The sequence below is a fragment of the Stigmatopora argus genome, chromosome 1, assembly GCF_051989625.1.
Source record: "Stigmatopora argus isolate UIUO_Sarg chromosome 1, RoL_Sarg_1.0, whole genome shotgun sequence".
Taxonomy (NCBI): Eukaryota; Metazoa; Chordata; class Actinopteri; order Syngnathiformes; family Syngnathidae; genus Stigmatopora; species Stigmatopora argus.
The window spans coordinates 30522726-30547612 of record NC_135387.1 but is presented as its reverse complement, the minus strand read 5'-3'; the positions used below and the strand labels follow the sequence as shown (position 1 = coordinate 30547612).

The window sequence follows — 24887 nt, the reverse complement described above, 5'->3', positions numbered from 1 at the left end:
AAAACTGGTTTTAGCAAGTGAAAAATGACGCGTGGTTAATATATTGGGTTGTTTTGGGGGCTAAACGTCGGTAAAATATACGTTTTTTTGAGGATTAGCATGCGGGATAGATGCCCTAATCAATTGAGGCTTTAGCTAGCATGAACGAAAGTGTTCTATTGTGTGGTTTTAATCGGAATATTTTGATTAAAACTGGTTTTAGCAAGTGAAAAATGACGCGTGGTTAATATATTGGGTTGTTTTGGGGGCTAAACGTCGGTAGAATATACGTTTTTAGATGGTTAGCATGCAGGCTAGATGCCATAATCAATGGCATGGGACGAGGCTTTAGCTAATGACACTGAAAGTATTCTATTGTGTGGTTTTAATCGGAATATTTGGCTCAAGACTGATTTGACCAATGACGTGTGGTTAATAATTGGGTTGTTTTGGGGTCTAAACATCAGTAAAATACACCGTTGTTAAATGATTAGCATGCTGCCCTAATCAGTAGCTTTAGCGAGCTAAATGTTGGTCAAATACACTGGTGTTAGATGGTTAGCATGCAGGCTAGCATGCTAGGTTACACTCCAAGTTCAATTAAAATGAAACTCATTTTAATGAACAGCAAAATGGAGTAGCGTGATTGGACGCTTAGCAAGAAAGAGTTAAATAAAGCTGGAAAAAGGGGGCGTGGCTTAAGTGTTTTTCCTGGGACTCTACCTAAGGGCTGCTGGTGAATGAGTGGGTAGAACGTGACTGCTAGAGTCATAACAAGCTGGTGGAACTTGTCAAAACGTGGTTTTTTTTTATACAGCCGCCCTCTGATGACTTTCCAATCAGGCCAAAAAGCAACGCGAGGGAAGGTCGGTTTTTTTGAACCGGGCCTCTCCCAGCGCGTGGCGTCCTTCCTTCCGCCCACGTTGACGGGTCGGAAACCTGATGGGATCTCAAGATTTGCTCCCGCGGGGGAACCGGAGTTTGCTGACGAGCGCAGCAGGCCCAACACCCGCGTTTTTGCCGTGATGAAAATGCCATTTGCTTGGGAAATGGAGGAATATAACAACAAAAATGCCCAGTCAATTCAATTTCACAATGCATTTGACCCACTTTTAATTAAAAATGTCTTTATTTATTCATTTTCTGAATCGCTTATCCTCACAAGGGTCGCGGGGGGTGCTGGAGTCTATGCCAGTTGACAGGCAGGGGACACCATGAATCGGTGGCCAACCAATCGCAGGTTACAGTGGGAAAAACAACCAATCCCTTATTAGCCAGGGGTCATTTAGCATCCGATTAGCCTAGCATGCATGTTTTTGGTGTGTGAGGAAAGAGGAGTACCCAGAGAAAACCCACAAGAACATGTAAACTCCTAACCACTCACTCACTGAACTGCCACTAAAAATGTTTTGGGGTATTTATGGGTCACTTCCTGTTGATTTTGGGGATTTACGGGCACTTCCTGTTAAATTGGGGCATTTAGAGGTCGCTTCTTTTCGATTTTGGGGCATTCATGGGTCACTTCCTGTTGATTTTGGGCCATTTACAGGTCACTTCCTATTGATATAATGTCAATTCTTGTTGATTTTGGGGCATTCATCGGTCACTTCCTGTTGATTTGGGGGCATTTATGGGTCACTTCCTGTTGATTTTGGGGCATTTATGGGCAACTTCCTGTTGATTTGGGGGCATTTATGGGTCACTTCCTGTTGATTTGGGGGATTTACGGGCACTTTCTGTTAAATTGGGGCATTTAGAGGTCGCTTCCTGTTGATTTTGGGCCATTTACAGGTCACTTCCTATTGATATAATGTTAATGCTTGTTGATTTTGGGGCATTCATCGGTCACTTCCTGTTGATTTGGGGGCATTTATGGGTCACTTCCTCTTGATTTTGGGGCATTTATGGGTCACTTCCTGTTGATTTTGGGGCATTCACTGGTAACTTCCTGTTGATTTTGGGGCATTTATGGGTCACTTCCTATTGATTTGGGGGATTTACAGGCACTTCTTATTAAATTAGGGCATTTAGAGTTTGCTTCCTTTTGATTTGGGGGCATTTATGGGTCACTTCCTGTTGATTTGGGGGATTTACAGGCACTTCCTGTTAAATTAGGGCATTTAGAGTTTGCTTCCTTTTGATTTGGGGGCATTTATGGGTCACTTCCTGTTGACTTTGGGGCACTTATGGGTCACTTCCTGTTGATTGAGTTCACACTGACAAAAAAGTACTAAAAAGGATAATATATATGTCACAGTGGTACTTCTACTTACATTTTGGTCAATGCATAATATGCCTCTACTTACGATCAATTCAATTTTCAATTCTTGTTGATTTTGGGGCATTCACCGGTCACTTCCTGTTTAGTTTGGGGTATTTATGAGTCACTTCCTGTTGATTTGGGGGATTTACGGGCACTTCTTGTTAAATTAAGGCATTTAAAGGTCGCTTCTTGTTTATTTGGGGCATTATAGGCCACTTCCTGTTGATTTGGGGGCATTAAGATCACTTCCTGTTGACTATGGGGCATTTACGGGTCACTTCCTGTTGACTTTGGGGCATTTACGGGTCACTTCCTGTTGATTGAGTTCACACAGTGACAAAAAAAGTACTAAAAAGGATAATATATACGTAACAGTGGTACTGTACTTCTTACAACTCGGTCAATGCATAATATGCCTCTACTTACGAAATTTCTGGAATGAATGAATTTCGTAAGTAGAGGTACCACTACTTTTAACAATATCCAAAGCCCTTTTTAACTCATTCACCCCCAATGACACTTAAAGACATCAAATCATTTTAAACTAGGAAGGCCGGCATAAAGCAATAATCTTTTTCTGCCAATGACAGCGACAGACGTCCAGTCTATCAAAAAATAAAATATAAATAAAAATCATTCAATTGCTGCCAGCCCCCAATCAAAATTGGATTGGACGTCTATCGCCATCCACGGCGACCAATTACGTCGTTTTTAAATCCAAAATGGTTGACGAATTAAAATAGCTTCAGTACAGCAATTGGAGGAAAATTTTCAGTCGGCGTGAGACAGGAAATAGGGAGCGTCAACTTCCTGCTTTTACTGTACTCTTTACTGTTACCGGGCAGGGTTGGTGGTTTCCTTCAACGTCAGTACGATATCATACAATGTCATAAGTCGAAAATTGGGCGGGACAGGAAGTGGCCGACAATGGATGATGATGCAAATGGGAAGTGCGAAAAAATCTGCCCTAATTTCAGGGAAATCAAGTCACTCATGTTTGAAAAAAAGATTTTTTGAACACCATATTCATTTTTTATATACAAAAATAATATCAGTACATCTGAAAATAATGATTAAAACAATATATTTGAGCGAAAAAGCATGTTATTTAGCCGCAAAAATGGTCTGTATATCTGCTGAACATTTACCGTATTTTCTGGCATATAAGCCGCCCTGCAAATTGCCTTAAAATTGCTCAATTTTGTCTTATTTTGAAGGGAAAATTTTAAGAAAAAAATCATCGCAAATTAGGGCATTTTTTCTCAAATTTTATTCATATTCGTCCAAAAATATTTTCTTTAGCGTTTTATTTAGCGTTTTTTAGCATTTTACAAATGTCTTATTTTGAAGGGAAATTTTTAAGAAAAAATCATCGCAAATTAGGGTATTTTTTTCTCAAATTGTATTCATAAACGTCCAAAAATATTTTCTTTAGCGTTTTATTTAGCGTTTTTTAGCGTTTTTTTTTAGCATTTTTTTAGCATTCCATCAAGTCTAATTTGTGCGCATATAAGCCGTAACCTTGATTCATTTTTTTAGCGACCAATACGGCGTATATTTAAGAAAATACGATAAATATGTAAACTAATAATATTCATGTAAATGAATAGCTTCTGCTTTTTCAAATTTAAATTCACCAAATTAATCTACTGTAATAAAACAACAAAATTCCAATCCCTGATTAAACCATCAGTGATTAAACCTTCACTTGAAAGAAATCTGGCGCCATCTAGCGTTGTGAATGAGTATAACGTCTCCATCCCGAATTTAAGACCACCAACTTTTCTGTCATATTTAAAAATAATAATAATTTCGTTTTTTTCAGAGTAAAAATCACTGTCTTATATTCGGGCCAATACGGTCATTAAATATGTTTTTATTTTATTTTCAAAGGGTGACGGATTTGGACGCCCACTGTTGTCAATGGAGGATTTAACGGGCGGATTGCGTGTGTCAAATTGCTGTTTTTTGGGGGCATCCGGTCCGGCATGGAAGCTCCGCCCCCTTGTGGCTTCTGCCAGAGATTCCCAGCCGGATGAAAGTAGGCCATAAAACCACAGGAAGAGGGAGAAAAGGGGGAGGAGCTTCTTCTCCGTGGGGACCCCCGAGCACGCCGGCCAGCCGGGGTAAAGGACAAATTGGACAGGGGGATCGGAGAACTGGTTGTTTTTGTGGGGTGGTGCGCACTTGAAAGGCAGGAAGTGAAGGACACGTCAAGGTCATCTACCCCACCCAGAAAATAAGCAACGTGGAAAAAATGCGGGTTTTCAACTTGAAATGAGTACAGTAATCCCTCGAGTATCGCGGTTAATGGAGACCAAACATGGCCGCCATAATTCAAAAATCGCTAAGTAGGGTCACCCTATTATAATGTTTTTTTTCCGTTTATTGATATTTTGTTCGGCTTATTCTCACAACAGTCGCGGGGGGTGCAGGAGCCTATCCCAGCCTACCTGGAAATTCGCTAAAACCAACCGGAAGTAGCCCAAACATGTCCCAAACACACAGGAAGTAACCCGGAAATTCCCCAAAACCAACAGGAAGTACACCGAAAAGGCCCCAAACCCACAGGAAGTAACCCGAAAATAAACCAAACCCACAGGAAGTAACCTGGAAATTCCCCAAATCAACAGGAAGTAACCCGAAGATGCCCCAAACCCACAGGAAGTAACCTGGAAATTCCCCAAACCCAACAGGAAGTACCCCGAAAATGCCCCAAACCCACAGGAAGTAACCCAAAAATGCTCCAAACCCACAGGAAGTAACCTGGAAATGCCCCCAACTGGAAATTCGCCAAAACCAACAGGAAGTACCCCAAAAATGCCCCAAACCCACAGAAAGTAACCTGGAAATGCCCCCAAATCAACAGGAAGTAACCCGGAAATGCCCCAAAACCAACAGGAAGTACCCTGAAAATGCCCCAAACCCAACAGGAAGTAACCCGTTAATGCCCCAAACCCACAGGAAGTAACCTGGAAATTCCCCAAACCCAACAGGAAGTAACCCAAAAATGCCCCAAACCCAACAGGAAGTACCCCGAAAATGCCCCAAACCCACAAGAAGTAACCTGGAAATTCCCCAAACCCAACAGGAAGTACCCTGAAAATGCCCCAAACAGGAAGTAACCTGGAAATGCCCCCAAATCAACAGGAAGTAACCTGAAATATCCCCCAAATCAACAGGAAGTAACCCGAAAATTCCCCCAAATCAACAGGAAGTAACCCATAAATGATTAAAAAATCAACAAAAGGCGACCAATGAACAGAAAGCAGCTCAGAAATCCCCTTGAAATCAAAAGGAAATGGTGTAAAATGTACAGGAAGTACCCAAAAACGGCAAGGATTTGACCCAAAATGAACTTAATAACTGCCATTGACAATAATAGTTGTCCAATTCTATTAAACTGTTGAATTAAACTAAATTGGGGGAAAAGTAAGATGATTTTCCTATTTTGGGGGCGGGGCCAGCGAGTGAGCATATTTCATTTGTTTGGATGTAAAGAGGTCAGTCAGCGTGTCAGCAATCCATTGTCTGACGTTGAAAGGTGACCTAGATCCAAAATGACGGCCGATTTGGGATGAGTTGACTCGCTCCAGATTTGGAATGCGGCACGTGTAGCGTTCCTTTTCGCTTTTCAAATCTTGAAAGTATTTTTCATGGACGCTTTTGCCCCGCCGGAGTGCATTTCCATGCCTGGAAATCAGGTCAACATCAAATATGGGGTCAATTTTTTTACATTTGGTTTTGTTGGATATTATTTGCTAGTGTTTTCTCATCAGTTAAATTCGCTATACCCCCAAATCAACAGGAAGTGACCTAGAAACCGCCAAGATTAACAGGAAGGGCCTGTAAATGCCCCAAAATGAACAGGAAATGCCTGAAAACATCCAAAAACAACAGGAAATGACCTAAAAAAATGCCCAAATTCAACAGGAAGTGACCTTTGAATGCCCCAAATCAACAGAAAGTGCCTGTAAATTCCCCAAAATCAACAGGAAGTGATCTGTAAATACCCCAAATCAATAGGAAGTGCCTGTAAATGAGCCCAAATCAACTGGAAGTGCCTGAAAACATCCCAAAATCAACAGGAAATAATCTGTAAAATGCCCCAAATCAAAAGGAAGCGAGCTGCAAATCCCCCAATTTAACAGGAAGTGCCCGTAAATGCCCCAAAATCAAAAGGAAGCGACCTGTAAATGCCCCAAATCAACAGGAAGTGACCTGTAAATCCCCCAATTTAACAGGAAGTGCCTGTAAATGCCCCCAAATCAACAGGAAGTGACCTGTAAATCCCCCAATTTAACAGGAAGTGCCTGTAAATGCGTAAATCCCCAAAATCAACAGGAAGTCACCTAGAAATCCCCCAAATCAACAGGAAGTGACCTGTACATGCTCCAAAATCAACAGGAAGTGCCTGTAAATGCCCCCAAATCAACAGGAAGTGACCTGTAAATGCCCCAATTTAACAGGAAGTGCCTGTAAATGCGTGAATCCCCAAAATCAACAGGAAGTGACCTAGAAATCCCCCAAATCAACAGGAAGTAACCTGTAAATGCCCCAAAATCAAAAGGAAGCAACCTCTAAATGCCCTAAATCAACAGAAAGTGACCTAGAAATCCCCCAAATCAACAGGAAGTGACCTGTAAATCCCCCAATTTAACAGGAAGTGCCTGTAAATGCCCCCAAATCAACAGGAAGTGACCTGTAAATCCCCCAATTTAACAGGAAGTGCCTGTAAATGCGTAAATCCCCAAAATCAACAGGAAGTCACCTAGAAATCCCCCAAATCAACAGGAAGTGACCTGTACATGCTCCAAAATCAACAGGAAGTGCCTGTAAATGCCCCCAAATCAACAGGAAGTGACCTGTAAATGCCCCAATTTAACAGGAAGTGCCTGTAAATGCGTGAATCCCCAAAATCAACAGGAAGTGACCTAGAAATCCCCCAAATCAACAGGAAGTAACCTGTAAATGCCCCAAAATCAAAAGGAAGCAACCTCTAAATGCCCTAAATCAACAGAAAGTGACCTAGAAATCCCCCAAATCAACAGGAAGTGACCTGTAAATGCCCCAAAATCAAAAGGAAGCGACCTTTAAATGCCCTAAATCAACCGAAAGTGACCTGTAAATCCCCCAATTTAACAGGAAGTTCCTGTAAATCCCCCAAATCAACAGGAAGTGACCTAGAAATCCCCCAAATCAACTGCAAGCAACCTAAAAATGCCCCCCAAATGAACAGGAAGTGACTTCTAAACACCCCAAATCAACAGGGAGTGCTTATAAATCCCTCCAAATCAACAGTAAGCGTCAAATACACCAAGGCGAGGGGTCCGTAAAACTTCTTCCACATATGGCAAAAGTCTGCTAGCGTGTGCACGTGCACACGCGCGCCGTAAATGGCCTTCCACGTCAAGTCGCTGGGGTCGCGTTTCTACTCGCACACCAGAAAAAAAGCCAAAAAGGAAAAACGGCTAGCTCAGCGATACGTCGTTGTTTTTTCTACGCCGGCCTCGTTGCGGCCCGTGACCTCCTTTTTTTTTCAATTTCGCTAAACGTGAACAGATTTTGCAAGGAAGAAAAAAAGAAAAAAACATCAGATGAAAGCCCAGTAGCTTAGTTTTTATTTCATATAAATGGACTTCCTCTCCTTATTATATATATTATATATATATTTGAAAATCGGAGACGCTCAACTCTTCTTTGCCAAACGATATGATGGCCATTTTTTGTGTATTATTTCGAAAAAAAAGAAAAAAGCACCCTATTGCATCTATGTGGGTGCTGCTCACTAGTGGATGGGAGTGGAAGTGCGGCAAGCTATTGTTTATTTCCACCGAAAACACACAAAAAAATTGATTCAGACGGATTTTGATTCGCTACAAGAACAGCCAGACGTACTTGATTTTCCCGCGTATAAGCCACACCCTTAAAATGGCCTTAAAATGGTTGAATTGGACAATTTCTCGCGTATAAGCCGGCCCCTAATTTATAATTTTCCCCTCCATATTCATGGTTTTAATAGGGAGTACAACTGGGTTACATTTTTAAAACATCTATTATATTTAGTTACATATTTTTAAAATATTGTATGACTCAAAAGGACATTATTAGGGTCAATATCATAAGAAATGAATTCATCCAGTAATGGTTGTTTTCTTACTGCAAAACTGAAAATGACCAACAAATAGCTAATGTCACTTTGCCGACATCTACTGGTAAAAAATAGTATAGCAAGTCTTGTGTGCATATAAGCCGTACGTACCCTTAATTCAGTCATATTTTTTAAAGTTACAAATACGGCTTATATGCGAGAAAATGTGTGAAAATGTGGGTATATTGTGTGATTAATCGCTTGAGATTAACGGTGATTAATTACAGAATTGATTGGACACTTTAACCTAATAATAATAATTCAAATAATAATAATAATTCTAATAATAATAATTCTAATAATAATAATGCTAATAATACTAATACTACTAATAATAACAATGATAATCATAATAATCATAATCACACTCATAATCACAATCATAATTATAATAATAATATTAATAATAATCATAATCACAATCATAATCACAATCATAATCACAATCATAATCACAATCATAATCACCATCATAATCACAATCATAATCACAATCATAATCACAATCATAATCATAATTATAATAATTATCATAATAATAATCATCATCATAATAATCATATTGACAATCATAATAATAATCATATTAATAATAATCATATTTATAATGATCATATTTATAATAATCATATTAATAATAATAATCATATTATTAATAATAATCATATTATTAATAATAATCATATTAATAATCATATTAATAATAATCGTATTATTAATAATAAGCATAGTAATAATAATCATATTTATAATAATCATATTAATAATAATCATATTAATAATAATTATATTGATAATAATCTTATTTATAATAATCATATTAATAATAATCATAATAATAATAATGATGATAATAGTAATAGTATCACCGGACAAACCGACTCATCGTGAATTGCAATGTGTTTTGAACGCAATATTAAGATAAAAGTCAATAAATGATAAAAGAGGAGGAAGCGCGATGATTTGAGTTTTTGCTCTCAGTAGGTCACGTTGACATTTCTCCACTGTTTGTAGGTCAGCAACGCCAGTTGTTTTTTTCGCCGCACGCACGCACGCACAAGCCAGCGGAAACTACGAGCTGGCGGCCGCGTGCCAAAATGGCAGCAGTAGTCATGCCCGCTTGGAAATTCCCTTTGGAGACTTTCCGTGGAAGCATCAGTGCGACGTTTCCTGACGTTTTCTACCGTTTTCTGACGCCGGCCTGCCAAACCACGTTCAAACTCAAAACATGACGGATTTTCAAGTCATAAGTTGTTTTTTTGAGTCACTTCCTTGTCATTTTAGGCTACTTACTCGTCTTATAAATATGATCTATGTGGTTTTTTTTAGATAGATAGTAGTGATGATGATCTCAAATTTACAGGAAGTGACTCAGGTCACTTCCTGTAAATTTCAGATCATCTTTTATTGGGGCGTTTCCTTGTTCATTAGTTTCTTGCTGTTGATGTATGTATTATCATTATTATTATTTTAAAATATTACTGTTATAAGTTGTTTTTATGTCTGTTACTTTGTCTTCTTTATTTGGTAAAAAAGGAACAATTTGTACCAAAATAAAGCTCCACTACCACACAAAAGTATAATTGGTAAATTTAAAAAATTAAAAATGAGCTATTTTGCACTCATTTTTAAGTAGTTTTAAAAAATGAAAGTAAAAAGTAAAGTAAAAATTAAAATGTATAAAAATAGTAGTAGTTTTAATTGTGAATCGGGTAGTTTCTTCTAGTGAATAATATAGTAATGACTTTAAGATGTATGCTGCCCTCCAGTGGTCACAAAAGAATACGGTTCGTTTTTATCACTTTGTAAGTTTCCATGTCTGCAAGTCGCCACGTGATTTGAAATGCTTTTAATCATTTATAAGGCACTTATTGATCTGATTGGCTGCCATTGACGTCACCACCCGTCCAATTCGTTTTGTCTGGAAGGGACGAAATGAACAAATATGTCGTCGTGAGTAACAAATATGTCGAATCATCTTTTGACGAAAGTGGCTATGATAGAAAAAAAACTTTGGACACTTCTGGTCTGGATTTATGTTTGTTTTTAATTCACTTTGGGGCAAAATATGCCAAAACAAATGCATCTGGAGACGCACTTTAAACGGTTAGCTCATCTTTTAACACCATATCCCACGTAGATAATAACTTAGTTACTAAATATGCAGTCGAATGACAACATCCCTTCAGTTTATTGGAAACCAAACCGTTTGAATATCGATATAAAAAGCAGCGCCCCTTTAAAGAACGCGCTGTCTGACCCAAAATGGCCGACCGGTGACGACGTCATTGCTCTTTGTACAGTGCGAATCTGAAAACTCGTCTTATGAATGTGATCTAGGTTTTTTTTCCACTCTCGCTTGCTAGCGGTCTAACTAGCTAGCCGTCCTATAGCTATATCGATTGTATTAAAATAGTACTATTTTATATTTAAAATTGGTTATTGTTGCCAGACGGACATTTTAAAGCGACGCACACGTCAGACCCGGCCAGCGCGAGAGAACGTAAGACAAAAATAAACCAAAATTAACCGTTTATTCTCTCCTTTCTAGACGCATTTCTTTAAACAAATGACATTACACACCGGCTACTTGTGACGCAGCAAAAAAAGCGACGATTTACCGGAAGTTCCTTCACTTACGCTAATTCAAGTCACGATTTGAAGGCTAAAACGTATTAATTTTCGTCTTATAGTTTAAAATAATGTCATGGAAGGTCATGAGGCGCTCGTTACGCTTATATGTCAATTCGTGGAAGACATTTTCGGACATTTCACGGTCCTCCAGGCATCATTTTATACGCGTTGGCTATACTAGGCTAGCTAGTGAGCTAGCTAGTTTAAATAGACCAGTGCGGTTCCAATGGCAGGACTCTAGTTTGGGAACTTTGGAGCTAAATGAATCAGATTTCTCCCTGGAGGAAGGTTCCTCAGACCCGGAAAAGGGGGAACATCTTTATTATGAACTCTTGGAAGAGTGTGGTTCCCCTTCAGATGTTCTTGAACTCAGTCAAAGACAACCGCCATCGCCTGGGGAAATCAGCAACTGTCTCACTAGGATGTGGACCAGCGCCAAAATGGCGTCCGAGGAGCAGCGTCAACGTGAGCTCAGGTTGATGTTAAAGCACCCCGGGTTCGAATTACTTCTCCAAAACGCCATGACCAGCTTGGGAGCCATGCAGAATGAAGACGTGACCTACTCGCTCCTGTCTATGGTGCACCTGGGGGTGCCGGAGAAGAGCCGTGTCGTCCAGATGTATCTCCGCACCTGCCAGGTAGGGCTTATGATGCTATTTTTGGTTTATTTTCCCCGTTTTTGAGCTCCAATGGGTTCTCAACCTTCACCCGCAGGAGAGGTTGAACGACTTTGATGAGAAGAGTTTGTCCATTTTGGCCTCGTGTTTGGAACGCTTGGACAACACGGCTAACGTCGACGCGCTACGACGTGGATTGAGGTCCGCTTGAGCTAAAGCTAACTCAAAGTTGGTTCCCCTGATTTTACTTTCGGTGTTCCATCCAGGCTGCTCATGGAGGCGCGTCTTCCGAAGATGGAGAGCGTCTCGGGTCTCCAGACCGCGATTCGAGTCCTGGGTGAAGATATGCCGCTGGACCTCAAACGGAAACTTGAGGTACGTAGAACTTTGGACTAACAGAAACCAAGACCGTAACCTCGTTTCCCCCCCCAAAATAAACCGAAACCAATTGAATTTTCAGCGAAAGGCCTTCCAGATGACGGAGCGGTTCGACGTTTCCAACGCGCAGTACCTGATCATCACCATGGCCAAGATGGGGTTCAGTTCTCGACCCTTGCTGGATATTTGCAGCCAAAGAATTGTGGGTAGGATCCGCTGTTTCGACCTCATTGACTTCATCCAGGGGTGTCCAAACTTTTGATGTCCCAGGGCTAACTTGGATTCCTCACACTTTCATTCCTTTTTTTATGTACCACATTTACTCACATATAAGCCGCCCGTGCGTATAAGCCTCACCCTTAAAATTGTGCCTAAAATGATTGAATTTGACAATTTCCCCGTATAAGCTGCACCCTTAAAATTGTGCCTAGTGATTAAATTTGACAAATTCCCTCGTATAAACCGCACCCTTAAAATTGAGCCTAAAATTATTACATTTGACAATTTCCCTCGTATAAGCCGCATCCTTAAAATTGTGCCTAAAATGATCGAATTTGTCAATTTCCCTCGTATAAGCCGCACCCTTAAATTTGTGCCTATAATGATTGAATCTGACCATTTCCCCCGTATAAGCCACACCCTTAAAATTGAGCCTAAATGATTGAATTTTATAATTTACCTCATAAGCCGCACCCTTAAAATTGAGCCTAAAATGATTAAATTTGACAAACTCCCTCGTATAAACCGCACCCTTAAAATTGTGCCTAAATGATTGAATTTGACCATTTCCCTCATATAAGCCACACCCTTAAAATTGTGCCTGTGGGGCGGCTTATACGTGAGAAATTGTCAAATTCAACCATTTTAAGGCAATTATAAGCGTACGGCTTATACGCAGAGGCGGCTTATATGCGAGTACATACGGTATTTATCTAAAACAAAAAAAAACTGACGTTTACTACATTGTTTTAATTGGAACAATTTTGTACACCGAGCTAATTGAAAGACACTTAAGATACCTGGCTCCATCTAGTGGTGATGTTGAGAAGCACAACATAAGCAAGGCTGAACTTAAGATTCTTTGAATGGCCTTATTCAATTTTATTTTTATTAATTCGCCTCGGGCAAGGAAAAACTGGGTCGCAAGCCTTAGTTTGGACACCCCTAATGTAAACAAATACTGACCGAGCTTTTTGCGCTGGCGTGCAGAAAACATGGCCGAAATTCCGCTCAGCAGACTCCTAAAAGTCGCGGCGGCGTGTCGGGAGCTACGCTACAAAAACCTAGCGCTGATGAGGGCCGTCTCGGATCGCAAGGCTTCCGCCGTTGGTTGACCAATGGACGCAAAGGGAGGTACGGTCGCCATTTTAAAAAGATATTTCAGTGGCGCAGGGTATATTTTCATATGCTCTATTTATTTTAAGACATTAATAAATCATTTCCTTATAATTTTCTCTTATTTTTGTGTGTATCTAACATATTTCATACAAAATTGGGACACTTTGACCCATTTTTAAGGGTTTAACTGGTAGTTGTGTGAGGACCGTGGAACCAATGAGAGAATTTACATATAAAGTACACTTCTACTTACCAAATTTTCAAGTTACGAAAAACACTTTTTGTCCATAAAGCTTTGCCTTTGTCAGTCGTATAGGCCTTGGAATAAAACCGCAATGAGCTCGTGAGCCACGACAAAAGCAATTTGTACATAAATAAATAAATAATTTCATCCCGCTCCGGTCAGGAGGGCCAGCTCTGTTCTGGGCTGTCCTTTGGACTCTGTGGAGGAAGTGGGAGAGCGGAGGATGCTGAGCAGGATGATGTCCATCATGGATAGCACCTCCCACCCCCTGCATGAGTCTGTGGAGTCCCTCCGAAGCTCCTTTAGCAATAGACTGCGGCACCCTCATTGCAGGAAGGAGCGCTTCCGCAGATCCTTCCTCCCATCAGCTGTCAGGCTCTTTAACAAAAAAATGGCTGGGTGTTAAGACCTACCGTATGCATGCATGTACATTTATGTGTATGTATGTATGTATATATGTCCTAAGCAACACGCTTATTTAATTATATATTTATTCATGTATTTATTTCTTGACCTACTTATTACCTATCTATTATGTCTAAAATGCCTTTCCTATTCCTGCATCCTCACCCTCTTGCCACTGGAACAACGAAATTTCCCGAATACGGGATGAATAAAGTTATCCAATCCAATCCAATCCAATCCCTCCCCAGATACCCAAACAGGAAGTGACGTTTGAAGAGAAATCTTCGCAAATCCTCCAGCACCCCCGTGACCCTCAGGTTTGTCGTCAATAAAGGACTTCTTACGACCTTCCGACTTTCTCCTTATTAATGGTATCTACAAAATTAGGAAGAAAAAAAAACATTTTTTTTTTATTAGTGAAATTTTACACGTAGTACATATCTTCACCGCTAGATAGCAGCACCGCGTTTTCCATGTAAACTAGTAGCGGCGCTGCCAAACGTCACAAATCACAAATAAAACATAAAAACACACAAAATACAATAAAGTTGACGTTTATTCCCTTCTTTCATTAATTTGTACATAAATATGTCATTTTGAATTATCTCAACATTTCTGACTTTTTCCCCCTTCAATGGTGTTAATCTTCCGTTAAAAAAAGTCACTTGCTCTATAAAGCCATTAAAATACCCCAATATAAAAACACATTGACCTTAAATTCATTTTTTTCACAATTTTATCCGTACCACAGATATAAAAACGCACATTTGATCCACCGTTAACCGCTATTCCTTATGCGACACTTTTCCGTCCGATTTTCTCGCAGTCCATAAACGCACCACAGCTTTCTGGGTTGGACAGGAAACGACGGAGCCTCGCGGCGTGTCCCCTCCGCGGTCAGCGAGAAGAATGGGATACATGCGTACTGGATTCCACCCCAAAACATGAACAAGACGGATACTTTCAACTAGTTCCTTTCTATCTATCTTCGTGGGGGAAAAAGGAGTTCCTTTTCCAAGAACCCTAACGCATCTTTTCCCCCCCACCCAGGACCCCCATTACGCCGTAAGTTCTTTTCATTCCCTTACGCCGACGTGTATGTCTTGTAATATCCTTTCCAACTTTTCCTTCATTGTTCCGCAACGCCCTCATTTTGGGGGGAAAACTGTTATTTTATTCGCGCCAGACGCGGTGGGTCAATCCATTTCTTTAAAAATAGGGGGGTGGGGACGGTATTCTCATCCCGAAAGAAGCATCTGTGGTTCTTCCGGCCTTAAAAAAAATGGATGTGCGAGCAGCCTAGGAGTATGGGGGACGGTTATTGATTTTTTTTTTTAGGGGGAAGGGGGCTTTTTTTGTGGTTTTATGAGTTAAAAAAAGGGTTGTGATGAAGGTTCGGTAGCCCAGTTGTCGTCTCCACCCTGGACGGTGGGCTGAGCTGGGCTAAGGGAGGCCGTCAGCGTGTCTTCGTGGCCGATAGATGCTTTTTTTCGCCTTCTACGTGACGGAAATTCCTTCTTTTGAACATTTTTAGGGGTGAGTTGTGAACAAAATGGGGTGAGTTGTGAAAGAAATGCTGTTTTTTGTGTGTAAATAGTGTAGACGTCAATTGTTCCCAGTTTTAATCCCGACGGGTTGTTGACGTCACCCGCTGGGAGAGGGGATGTATCATGTTAGCATCCATTCAAAAGCTAGCGAACCTTTAAACTGTGTTGTGGGGGTATTAAGTAGGGTTGAAGCGATTTAAATCGACGATTACGTTATTGTACTGATAGTTTTTTTCCTATAAATACATTATTTGGAAGATATTTTCCTCCCATTTTGGAATATTCCATTACTCGAATGTTAAGTAGTTGCTATCGCGGTTTGGTCAGACACGGTTTAACTCATCGTTAACGGTCGAATTGACTTGGAGTGGGAGGGTTGGCAGCGATTGAACCTTTGTCACGTGGATTGGACGTCTTTGGGGATAAACGCATTGGCGAACTAATTGAATTCATTTTGTTTCGTGACTCGTTGACAGTGCGAGGCGTCCAATTTACTTGGAGTGGGAGGGCTGGCAGAGGCTGAATGCGTGTTTGTTTATTTAATGTCATCCCCTCTTGAAGTAGATTGGACGTCTAGTAGTAAGAAAATGTGTTGCAGGAGCTAGTGCTACATTTGACGAATCATGCTAATTGAATGTAACATATGCCTCTACTTACGCAAAACATGGAATAATACATTTCGTAAGTAGAGGTACCACTATACTCCCTTTGTATAGTGTCAAAATGAAATATAAAAATGATCAAATGTGCTTTTTAGCTATAATTTATTGTATTATCTTGATGGATAGTTTTATTATTTCTTATTTTAACTCATTAACTGCCACAGAAAGTGATCTTATTTCGCTCCCATTGACGGGGATAGGCGTCCAATCCAATTTGAAAAATATATATAAATAAATGTTCAGGCTTAATTTCCTAATCGTAATATATCAAAATTCATCGTTTTTTTCAGGGAGTTTTCCCCAAATTCCAAAAGTCAACATTCTCTCAACGCCGACCTGCCCCGCTAACATTTTGCTGACCTTTGGCGGCGGCTTTTTGTAGACTTGGCAAACAAAAGCAAAAGTCGCCGACCTAAAAAATTCGCTCCCGCCTTAGAAATGCTCGCCGTTACTTTTGGCCAATTTTTTTTTGTCAACTCATGCGTCTTTTTAGCCTTTTTGCCGCCATTGACGGGCCGAGACGTCCAATCTAGTTTGATTTCGGGGTGATGGAAAGTTACACGGATTGGACGCCTGGACCCGTTTAAAGCCTATTGAGTTAAATATGAAAAAAAAATGTATTACTGTTTTTTAAATTTTTTTATTTAATCTATATGTTTAAATAAATAATTTAAAAAAATATGAAAATAACAACAATGTGCACTGTTTTTTTTTAATTTTGTTTAACCTATTTGGTCAAATAAATGTTTAAAAAAAAACAAAATATGAAAAAAACAGTGTACTTCTGTTTTTTTTTTAATTTTTATTGGTTAAATAAATGTTTAAAAAATATGAAAAAAACAAGTGTGTACTTCTATTTTTCTTTTAAAAAATGTATATTTTATTTAACCTGTCTGGTTAAATAAATAATAAAAAAAATATATGAAAAAAACAACATTGTGTACTTCTGTTTTTTTAATTTTAATTTTATTTTATTTAACCTATTTACATAAAAGTTAAAAACTAAATATGATAAAAAAGTGTGTACACCTGTTTTTAAAATATTTTTAACCTATCTAGTAAAATAGAAGTTTAAAAAAAACATAGGAAAAAACAACAACAGTGTTACTTGTGTTTTATTTGATTTTATTTAACCTATGTGGTTAAATAAAGGTTAAAAAACAGAATATGAAATTCTCTTTCTATGACAGTTTTATGAATTTATAACTGTATATTATCGCACTATTTTCATCCACAGTATTTTTCTTTTAATTACAATATCAATAATTGCAAATATTATCCTTTTATTTTTAAATGACCCAAAACTTATGTCACTTTGCCCTATCTGCAACCGTTCACACGCGCGGCCATTTTGTGTCCAATCCACGTTTGAGAGGAATACATGAAATAATAGGAATGATTCCATTTTAAAAGGACGTGACCAATCGTGAAAATTCTCCGGTGACAAACTACTAAACTGTCACGCGACCGCTCCCGTTTCCCGAATGATGGGATGGGACACAAGGAGGGCAGCCAATGGGGACGCGGGACGCACGGGACGCCGAGTCTCGCTCGCCGTTGACCCACAATTGCCACACCAGTACACAATTGTATTTCAAGTACCCGCCAGTACACGCACTTGTAGTACAAGTACACAACAGTGCACACACTTCTCATGAGTACACATGACATTTGTAGTATGAGTACACACCAGTACTCACACTTATAGTACAAGTAATGTGCAACATTTGTAGTACAGCTGTAAACACATATAGTTGAAGTACTCACCAGTACACATATTTGTAGTTCATGTACACAAGTACACACTTGTAGTACGAGTACACATGACAGTGACACACATTTGTAGAACGAGTACCCACCATTACACACTTGTACTTCAAGTACCCGCCAGTACACACAATTGTAGTAAAAGTACACACACATGTAGTAAAAGTACACACTTGTAGTACGAGTACACATGACAGTGACACACATTTGTAGTACGAGTACACACCATTACACACTTGTACTTCAAGTACCCGCCAGTACACACACTTGTAGTAAAGGTACACACACATGTAGTACAAGTACACACCTGTACACGTGTCGTGCGAGTACACATGACAGTGACATGCATTTGTAGTTTGAGTACACACACTTGTAGTACGAGTACACTAGTACACGTACATGTAGTTCGAGTACACACCGGCACTCACACTTATAGTACAAGTAAACACACTTGTAGTACAAGTGTACAGCAGTACACACTTATAGTTGAAGTCCTCGCCAGTACACATATTTGTAGTTCAAGTACACACCAGTACACGCATTTATAATTCAAGTAATGGCCAATACACACACTTGTAGTTCAAGTACACACCAGTACACGCCTTTGTAGTATGAGTACACACCAGTACACACTTGTATTTCAAGTAATCGCCGGTGCACGCACTTGTAGTAAAAGTACACACACTTGTAGTACAAGTACACACCAGTACACACACTTGTAGTATAAGTACACATGACAGTGACACGCCTTTGTATTTGAGTACACACTTGTATTTCAAGTACTTGGCAGTAAACACACTTGTAGTACATATAAACACACTTATAGTACAAGTGCACACCAGTACACACACTTTTAGTACGAGTACACTAGTACACATACAAGTAGTTCAAGTACACACCAGTACACACTTGTGTATTTCAAGTATACACACTTGTAGTACAAGTACACACACAATTGTAGTACAAGTACACCGCAGTACACACTTCTCGTTCAAGTACTCGCCAATACACAAATTTGTAGTTCAAGTAATTTTTTTCATTGTTATAAAGCCCCGCCCCCCTCTCGCCATTTTTAGTTGCTCTCTCGCTCATAATATTTTATCTACTCGTGTGTGTGTGTGTGTTTGTGTGTGTGTGTGTTTGTGTATTGCTCCAATGCTTTTGTATGTGTTGGACTAACACGTAGACACGGTTCAATTCCGCCATTTTGGGGTTAAAACGGGACGGGGTCTTTGGCCCACGGGACGGGGAGGGATGGCGAGCCACCGTGGGAACATTCCTGACGCAGCATTATTTCATAATTGACACCATGTGTGTGTGTTTGTGTGTGTTATGATCATCGGGGAGGGGAGGGGAGGGGAGATGGCCTCCTCGTAATGGCGACCAGACCGTCGTGAAGGACCAATCAGAGTAGGCCGCTCGTTGGGATCGGCCAAAGACCTCCATTGGGATTTTTGGCCTTCCCTTCTTTCTCTTTTCCTATGACATCATCGTCTTCTTTTCCACTTCCTGCCACGGCAGGAAATGAGCGCATCTAATGTTTGTGTGGCGCAAGCGGACAAGGACGCACCTGCGCCCTCGCTAAACACTCTTTTGCCTTTTTCTGACTTTTTTAAAGTCTTAAAAGCCATTCCTAATTTTAATTTTATTTTATTTTGGTGGGACCATAACTAAACTAAAGTGAATTATGTGCAATTTAACGATACTTTTTTTGTAGCTAGATGTGGTCACAAGGTAGCATCTCCGTTTTTTGATGAATGGCACATTGTTAGCAACAGTGAGCTACCTACTGCCACCTACTGGACTGGAGTGCATACTACTCATTCAAATGAGACCAAATTCACTTATTTAGCCTGTAAATAGCAAATAATTGTTTGTGTTTTACTTTTAATTTATTGTCATTTTCCCTGCAAATGGAGTCAAATTTTCAATATTTCATTTCATATTTTACTTTTAATTAAAAAGCAAAAAAAAGTGAAAGGTCGGATTTGATTTGGATTGAAAAAAGGAAAAAGTGTAAATATTTTGAACAATTCAGTCATTCGTTTTCTGAATTGTTTATCCTCACAAGGGTCGAGGGGGGTGCCGGAGCCTATCCCAGAACACCAGCCAATCAAAAGGCACAAGGAGAAAAACAACAAAACACTCCTAGCTCGGAACAATTTAGCATAGTTAGCTTAGCGTGTATGTTTTTGGGATGGGGAGGAAACCGCTTATCCTCACAAGGGTCACGGGGGGTGCTGGAGCCTACCCCAGCTGACTCCGGAGAGGGTGGGCACCCTGAATTGGTGGCCAGCCAATCACAGGGCATAATGAGACAAACAACTGATCACTCTAAGCTAGGGACAATTTAGCATACAGTTAGCCTAGCATGCATCTTTTTGGGATCTAGGAGTACCCAGAAAAATCCCACGCAAGCTCAGGTAAAACATGCAAACTTTACACAGTGGGATCAAACCCTCGACCTCATAACTGTGAAGCGGAGGCGCTAACCACTCGTTCACCGGCCCACCTAATCAAATTAGTTGGGAACAAAGGGAGCTGTGGCGGCCATATTGTTACCCTGTCTTTACCTTGGCCCAATCCAAGAATGTTTTCATTTTGTTTTGACCTTATATGACCTTTAAAGGCCCTTTTGGGGCGGGGGGGGGGTTCTCACAAGGCGCTCTCTTTGTTCGGTGTTGTTGTGACTGCAGCAACTGTCTTGCCCCGCAGCTGCGCCGGCCTGCCATGTGTCGCCACCGCCGCCGCCGCACCTGCTCGCCAGAGTTGTATTACGCCGTGACGGGTGTCAAACGTGCGCGGGGGTGTCTGACTCTGTTTGATTGGTGTTTGTTGTTGTGAATGAACACTGTCAATGGCATTGAAAGATGAACATCCAAGAGGAGTTCAAGGAAATTGGACATCTAGACATCTATTTTTTGATATGAGTTAATTTCGTATTACTTTTGTGTCATTTTAGGGTAGTTGCATGTCACTTCCTGTCAATTTTGGATCATTTGCTGTTGATTTTGAGGGACTTTCCCGGTGTTGTTTTTTTTGGGGCATTTTAAGGGGACTTCCTGTTGATTTTGGGGCATTTTAAAAGGACTTCTGATGGTTTTGGGGGGATTTTGAGGGGACTTCCTGTTTGTTTGGGGGCACTTTAAGGGGACTTCCTGTTGGTTCCTGGGCATTTTAAGGGGATTTCCTGTTGGTTTCTGGGGCATTTTAAGGGGACTTCCTGTTGGTTTTGAGGCATTTTAAGGGGACTTCCTGTTGGTTTCTTGGGCATTTTGATGGGATTTCCTGTTGATTGTGGGCCATTTTAAGGGAACTTCCTGTTGGATTTGAGGCATTTTTAGGTGACTTCCTGTTGATTGTGGGGTAATTTAATGGGACTTCCTGTTGTTTTTCTGGGCATTTTAAGTTGACTTCCTGTTGATTGTGGGGCATTTTAAGGAAACTTCCTGTTGGTTTTTGGGGCATTTTATAGTGACTTCCTGTTGGTTTTGGGGGCATTTTAAGGGAACTTCCTGCTGGCTTTGGTGCATTTCAAGTTGACTTCCTGTTAATTTTGGGGCATTTTAAGGGAACTTCCAGTTGTTTTTTGGGGCATTTTGAGGGAACTTCCTGTTGGTTTTGGGGGCATTTTAAGGGAACTTCCTGTTGGCTTTGGGGCATTTTAAGTTGACTTCCTGTTGGCTCTGGGGCATTTTAAGGGGACTTCCGATTGATTTTGGATCATTTTAAGGGGACTTCCTGTTGTTTTTTGGGGCATTTTGAGGTTCCTTATGAACTCATTGGCTCCCAATCGTATGTTGCCGATTGACGTCATGAGCACCCCGTGCAAAAAAAATTGAGCTGCACGAGGAGACGACCGGTCATTAAGAACTGAACAGTCGGCGTGCAGAAATAAAAGTAAAGAACAGCTGAGGCCACGAGGGGGGGGCGGAGGGGCTTCCCTTTACTCGGGAGCAGCTGACTTTTCTCCCCTAAGCCCCGCCCCTCCTCGCCGGGGGCCATAAGTTGCACTTGCGGCTGGTGGAAAGGTCGCCGCAGGGTGACAGACTCCAATGCTATTTTGTAACCAGTGGATTTGTTTCATTTATTGCCTGATGAATTTGCTTGCATTTCCCGAGCCGCTTCTTCTCACAAAGGTCGCGGTGGTGCCGGAGCCTATCCCAGCTAATTTCGGGCACCAGGTGGGGGACTCCCTGACTCGATGGCCAGTCGTATTGCAGGGCACAATGAGACATTGAACTTCAGGGACATTCCCAGGTCACTTCCTGTTGAGTGACCCAAAACCAACAGGAAGTGATTTGTATGAGAAGGTTTAGGGACTTTATAGCTTGTCTTCCTTTTCATTTTAGGGCAATTACATGTGATTTCCTGTTGATTTTGAGTCACTTCTTAATCCTTCACCGACATTCCCGGGTTACTTCCTGTTGGCTTTTGGTCACTCAACAGGAAGTGACCCGGGAATGTCCGTGAAGGAATAGAAATGGTTTAGGGGCTTCATAACTAGTCTTTCTTTTCATTTTAGGGCAAGTACAGGGCACTTCCTGTGGATTTTGAGTCACTTCCTGTTGAGTGACCCAAAGAACAACAGGAAGTGATCTGTATGGGAGGCTTTCGGGACTTCATAGCCAGTCTTCCTTTTCATTTTAGGGCAATTACTGTTAATTTCCTGTAGATTCTGAGTCACTTCCTGTTGAGTGACCCAAAACCAACAGGAAGTGATTTGTATGGGAAGGTTTACGGACTTCATAGCCAGTCTATCCTTTTCCTTTTAGGGCAATTACATGTGATTTCTTGTTGATTTTGAGTCACTTCCTATTCCTTTTCCGGGTCACTTCCTGCTGAGTTTCCCCGACTCATGTTTTCATCCGCCATTTTGTGTCTTTGACAGCGGATTAACGGCGGCGTCGGAGTGCAGCGCCGCGTCCGACTGACCGGGTAGAAAGAGGGCCGGCCCAACCGCTTCACAGGTGAGAAAGTCTCGGGTGACCAATGGCAGCCCGCCGGGGGCGACGGATTCCATTTCAAACAAAGTTGACGTGGAGACCAATTAGCCGGATTTATTGCATTTCTCATTTCTGAAGTGGGCGGACCTCTTTATAATTCGTCAAATAAGTCAGTTTACTGGCAGCCGTAGATGTCCAATGGGGGTGCTGGAGCCTATCCCGGCCATTGGCGGTCAGCCAATCGCAGGGCACAGGGAGACAAACAACCAATCACTTGTAACTAAAAACAATTTAGCATACAATTAGCCTAGCATGCATGTTTAGGCATGTGGGAGGAAAGTGGAGTACCCAAACAAAACCCACGCAAAATAGAAAGGTCGAAACCCACCGGGGATTGAACCCTCGATCTCAAAACTGTGAGGCCGATATGCTAACCACTGCTTTGCTTTTTTTAGTATTCATTTCCTGAAACGCTTACAAGGCTCACGGGGGGTGCTGGAGCCTATCCCAGCTAACTACGGGCACCAGGCCTGGGAAAGTCCTGAATCAGGAAAGCAGAGTACCCAGAGAAAACCCAGGCAAGCCAAATGGGGGAGAACATGCAAAATTCACACAGGAGGACTGATCCGGGTTCGAACCCAGGACCTTAGAACTGTGTGGCCGACGCGTAAACCACTCACAAAGCTTCCCTATTCAAATGAATGTCACGTTAACGCGTTCAATGAAATCTTTAATGGGAAATAAATGACTCTTGTGTAATTCCCATTTAGTCCACAAGAGGGAGCCATGTCAGCCCCTTTGCTTACTTTTCTGCCTTATAAGTCTTCCTTTGCCTTTTCATTTTTCCCGCACGCCGTCCCGCAGATGGATCAGGTGTCCGACGACGAGTTGGACCATGGCGCCGAGGAGGACAGCGATAAGGAGGACCAAGACCTGGACAAGATGTTTGGAGCCTGGCTGGGGGAGTTGGACAAGATCACACAGGTCATTTTAGATTATCTTTGAATAATTGGGAGGGTGCGGTAACCATGGCAACATCAACACTGCTATTCCTCTGCGTCTCCTAGCGCAGGGGTTATGGAACCTATGGCTCCAGAGCCACGTGTGGCTCTTTTGATGGTTGCTTTGAGAGCCATGTGTGGCACTTTTGATGGCTGCATATGGCTCGAGAGCCATATGTGGCTCTTCTGATGGGTGCTTCGAGAGCCATATGTGGCTCTTTAGATTGTTGCATATGGCTCAAGAGCCATATGTGGCTCATCTGATGGGTGCATATGACTCAAGAGCCATACGTGGCTCTTCTGGTGGGTGCGTATGGCTCGAGAGCCACATGTGGCTCTTCTGATGGGTGCTTCGAGAGCCATATGTGGCTCTTTAGATTGTTGCATATGGCTCAAGAGCCATATGTGGCTCATCTGATGGGTGCATATGGCTCAAGAGCCATATGTGGCTCTTTTGATGGGTGCATCGAGAGCCATATTTGGTTCATTTGATGGGTGTGTATGGCTCGAGAGCCAAATGTGGCTCTTTTGATGGGTGCATCTGGCTCGAAGGCCATATGTGGCTCTTTTCATGGGTTTATATGGCTCAAGAGCCATATGTGGCTTTTTTGATGGGTGCATATGGCTTAAAAGCCATATGTGGCTCTTTCAATGGGTTCATATGTCTCCAAATCATATGTGGCTCATCTGATGGGTGCATATGGCTCAAGAGCCATATGTGGCTCTTTTCAGTGCGTCATATGGCCCAAGAGCCATATGTGGCTCTTTTGATGGGTGCATCGAGAGCCAAATGTGGCTCTTCATGGGTTCATATGGCTCAAGAGCCATATCTGTCTCTTTTTGATGGGTGCATATTGTTTCTCCGCTAACCTGTGAGCTAAAATATAGAAAGCGGTGGTGACGAAGCCCATTCCCGAACGGACCAATAGGAGCGACGCGTCGGCACCATGGCGCT

At 41.3% G+C, this 24887-nt stretch overlaps 2 protein-coding genes across 7 annotated transcripts in view; both read left to right on the top strand.

The window, feature by feature from the left end:
- The first annotated feature begins 10761 nt into the window (after positions 1-10761).
- fastkd2 (FAST kinase domains 2) lies at positions 10762-14360 on the top strand. Of its 2 annotated transcripts, none has more exons than XR_013304659.1 (6): positions 10762-11665; positions 11742-11845; positions 11911-12019; positions 12105-12224; positions 13232-13375; positions 14258-14360. XR_013304659.1 is itself a non-coding variant. In XM_077617570.1 (6 exons), exons 1-5 carry the CDS (start codon positions 11096-11098, stop codon positions 13354-13356), a joined length of 1032 nt encoding a protein of 343 aa, XP_077473696.1. In that variant the 5' UTR covers positions 10763-11095; the 3' UTR covers positions 13357-13375; positions 14258-14360. The 2 variants fall into 2 exon arrangements, 1 of the variants encoding a protein (XP_077473696.1); XM_077617570.1 differs by having other exon boundaries at positions 10763-11665; positions 12105-12228.
- A 663-nt stretch (positions 14361-15023) lies between these two features.
- Positions 15024-24887, top strand: part of raph1b (Ras association (RalGDS/AF-6) and pleckstrin homology domains 1b) — a 32202-nt gene continuing 22338 nt past the window's right edge. For 3 of the 5 annotated variants that reach the window (XM_077616375.1, XM_077616374.1, XM_077616371.1), the window contains exons 1-3: positions 15024-15074; positions 22877-22955; positions 23796-23915. In XM_077616375.1, coding sequence (XP_077472501.1) covers positions 23796-23915 — 120 coding nt within the window. In that variant the 5' untranslated portion in view covers positions 15024-15074; positions 22877-22955. The other 2 variants (XM_077616373.1, XM_077616372.1) reach the window with 2 other exon arrangements.

What these genes read in the sequence shown, in the direction of transcription:
- fastkd2 (XM_077617570.1), top strand. Translation starts at nt 11,096, where the DNA reads ATGTCATGGAAGGTCATGAGGCGCTCGTTACGCTTATATGTCAATTCG. An exon ending in GCGCTACGACGTGGATTGAG is followed by an intron (nt 11,846 to 11,910) that starts GTCCGCTTGAGC and finishes TGTTCCATCCAG; the next exon opens with GCTGCTCATGGAGGCGCGTC. An exon ending in TTGCAGCCAAAGAATTGTGG is followed by an intron (nt 12,229 to 13,231) that starts GTAGGATCCGCT and finishes GCTGGCGTGCAG; the next exon opens with AAAACATGGCCGAAATTCCG.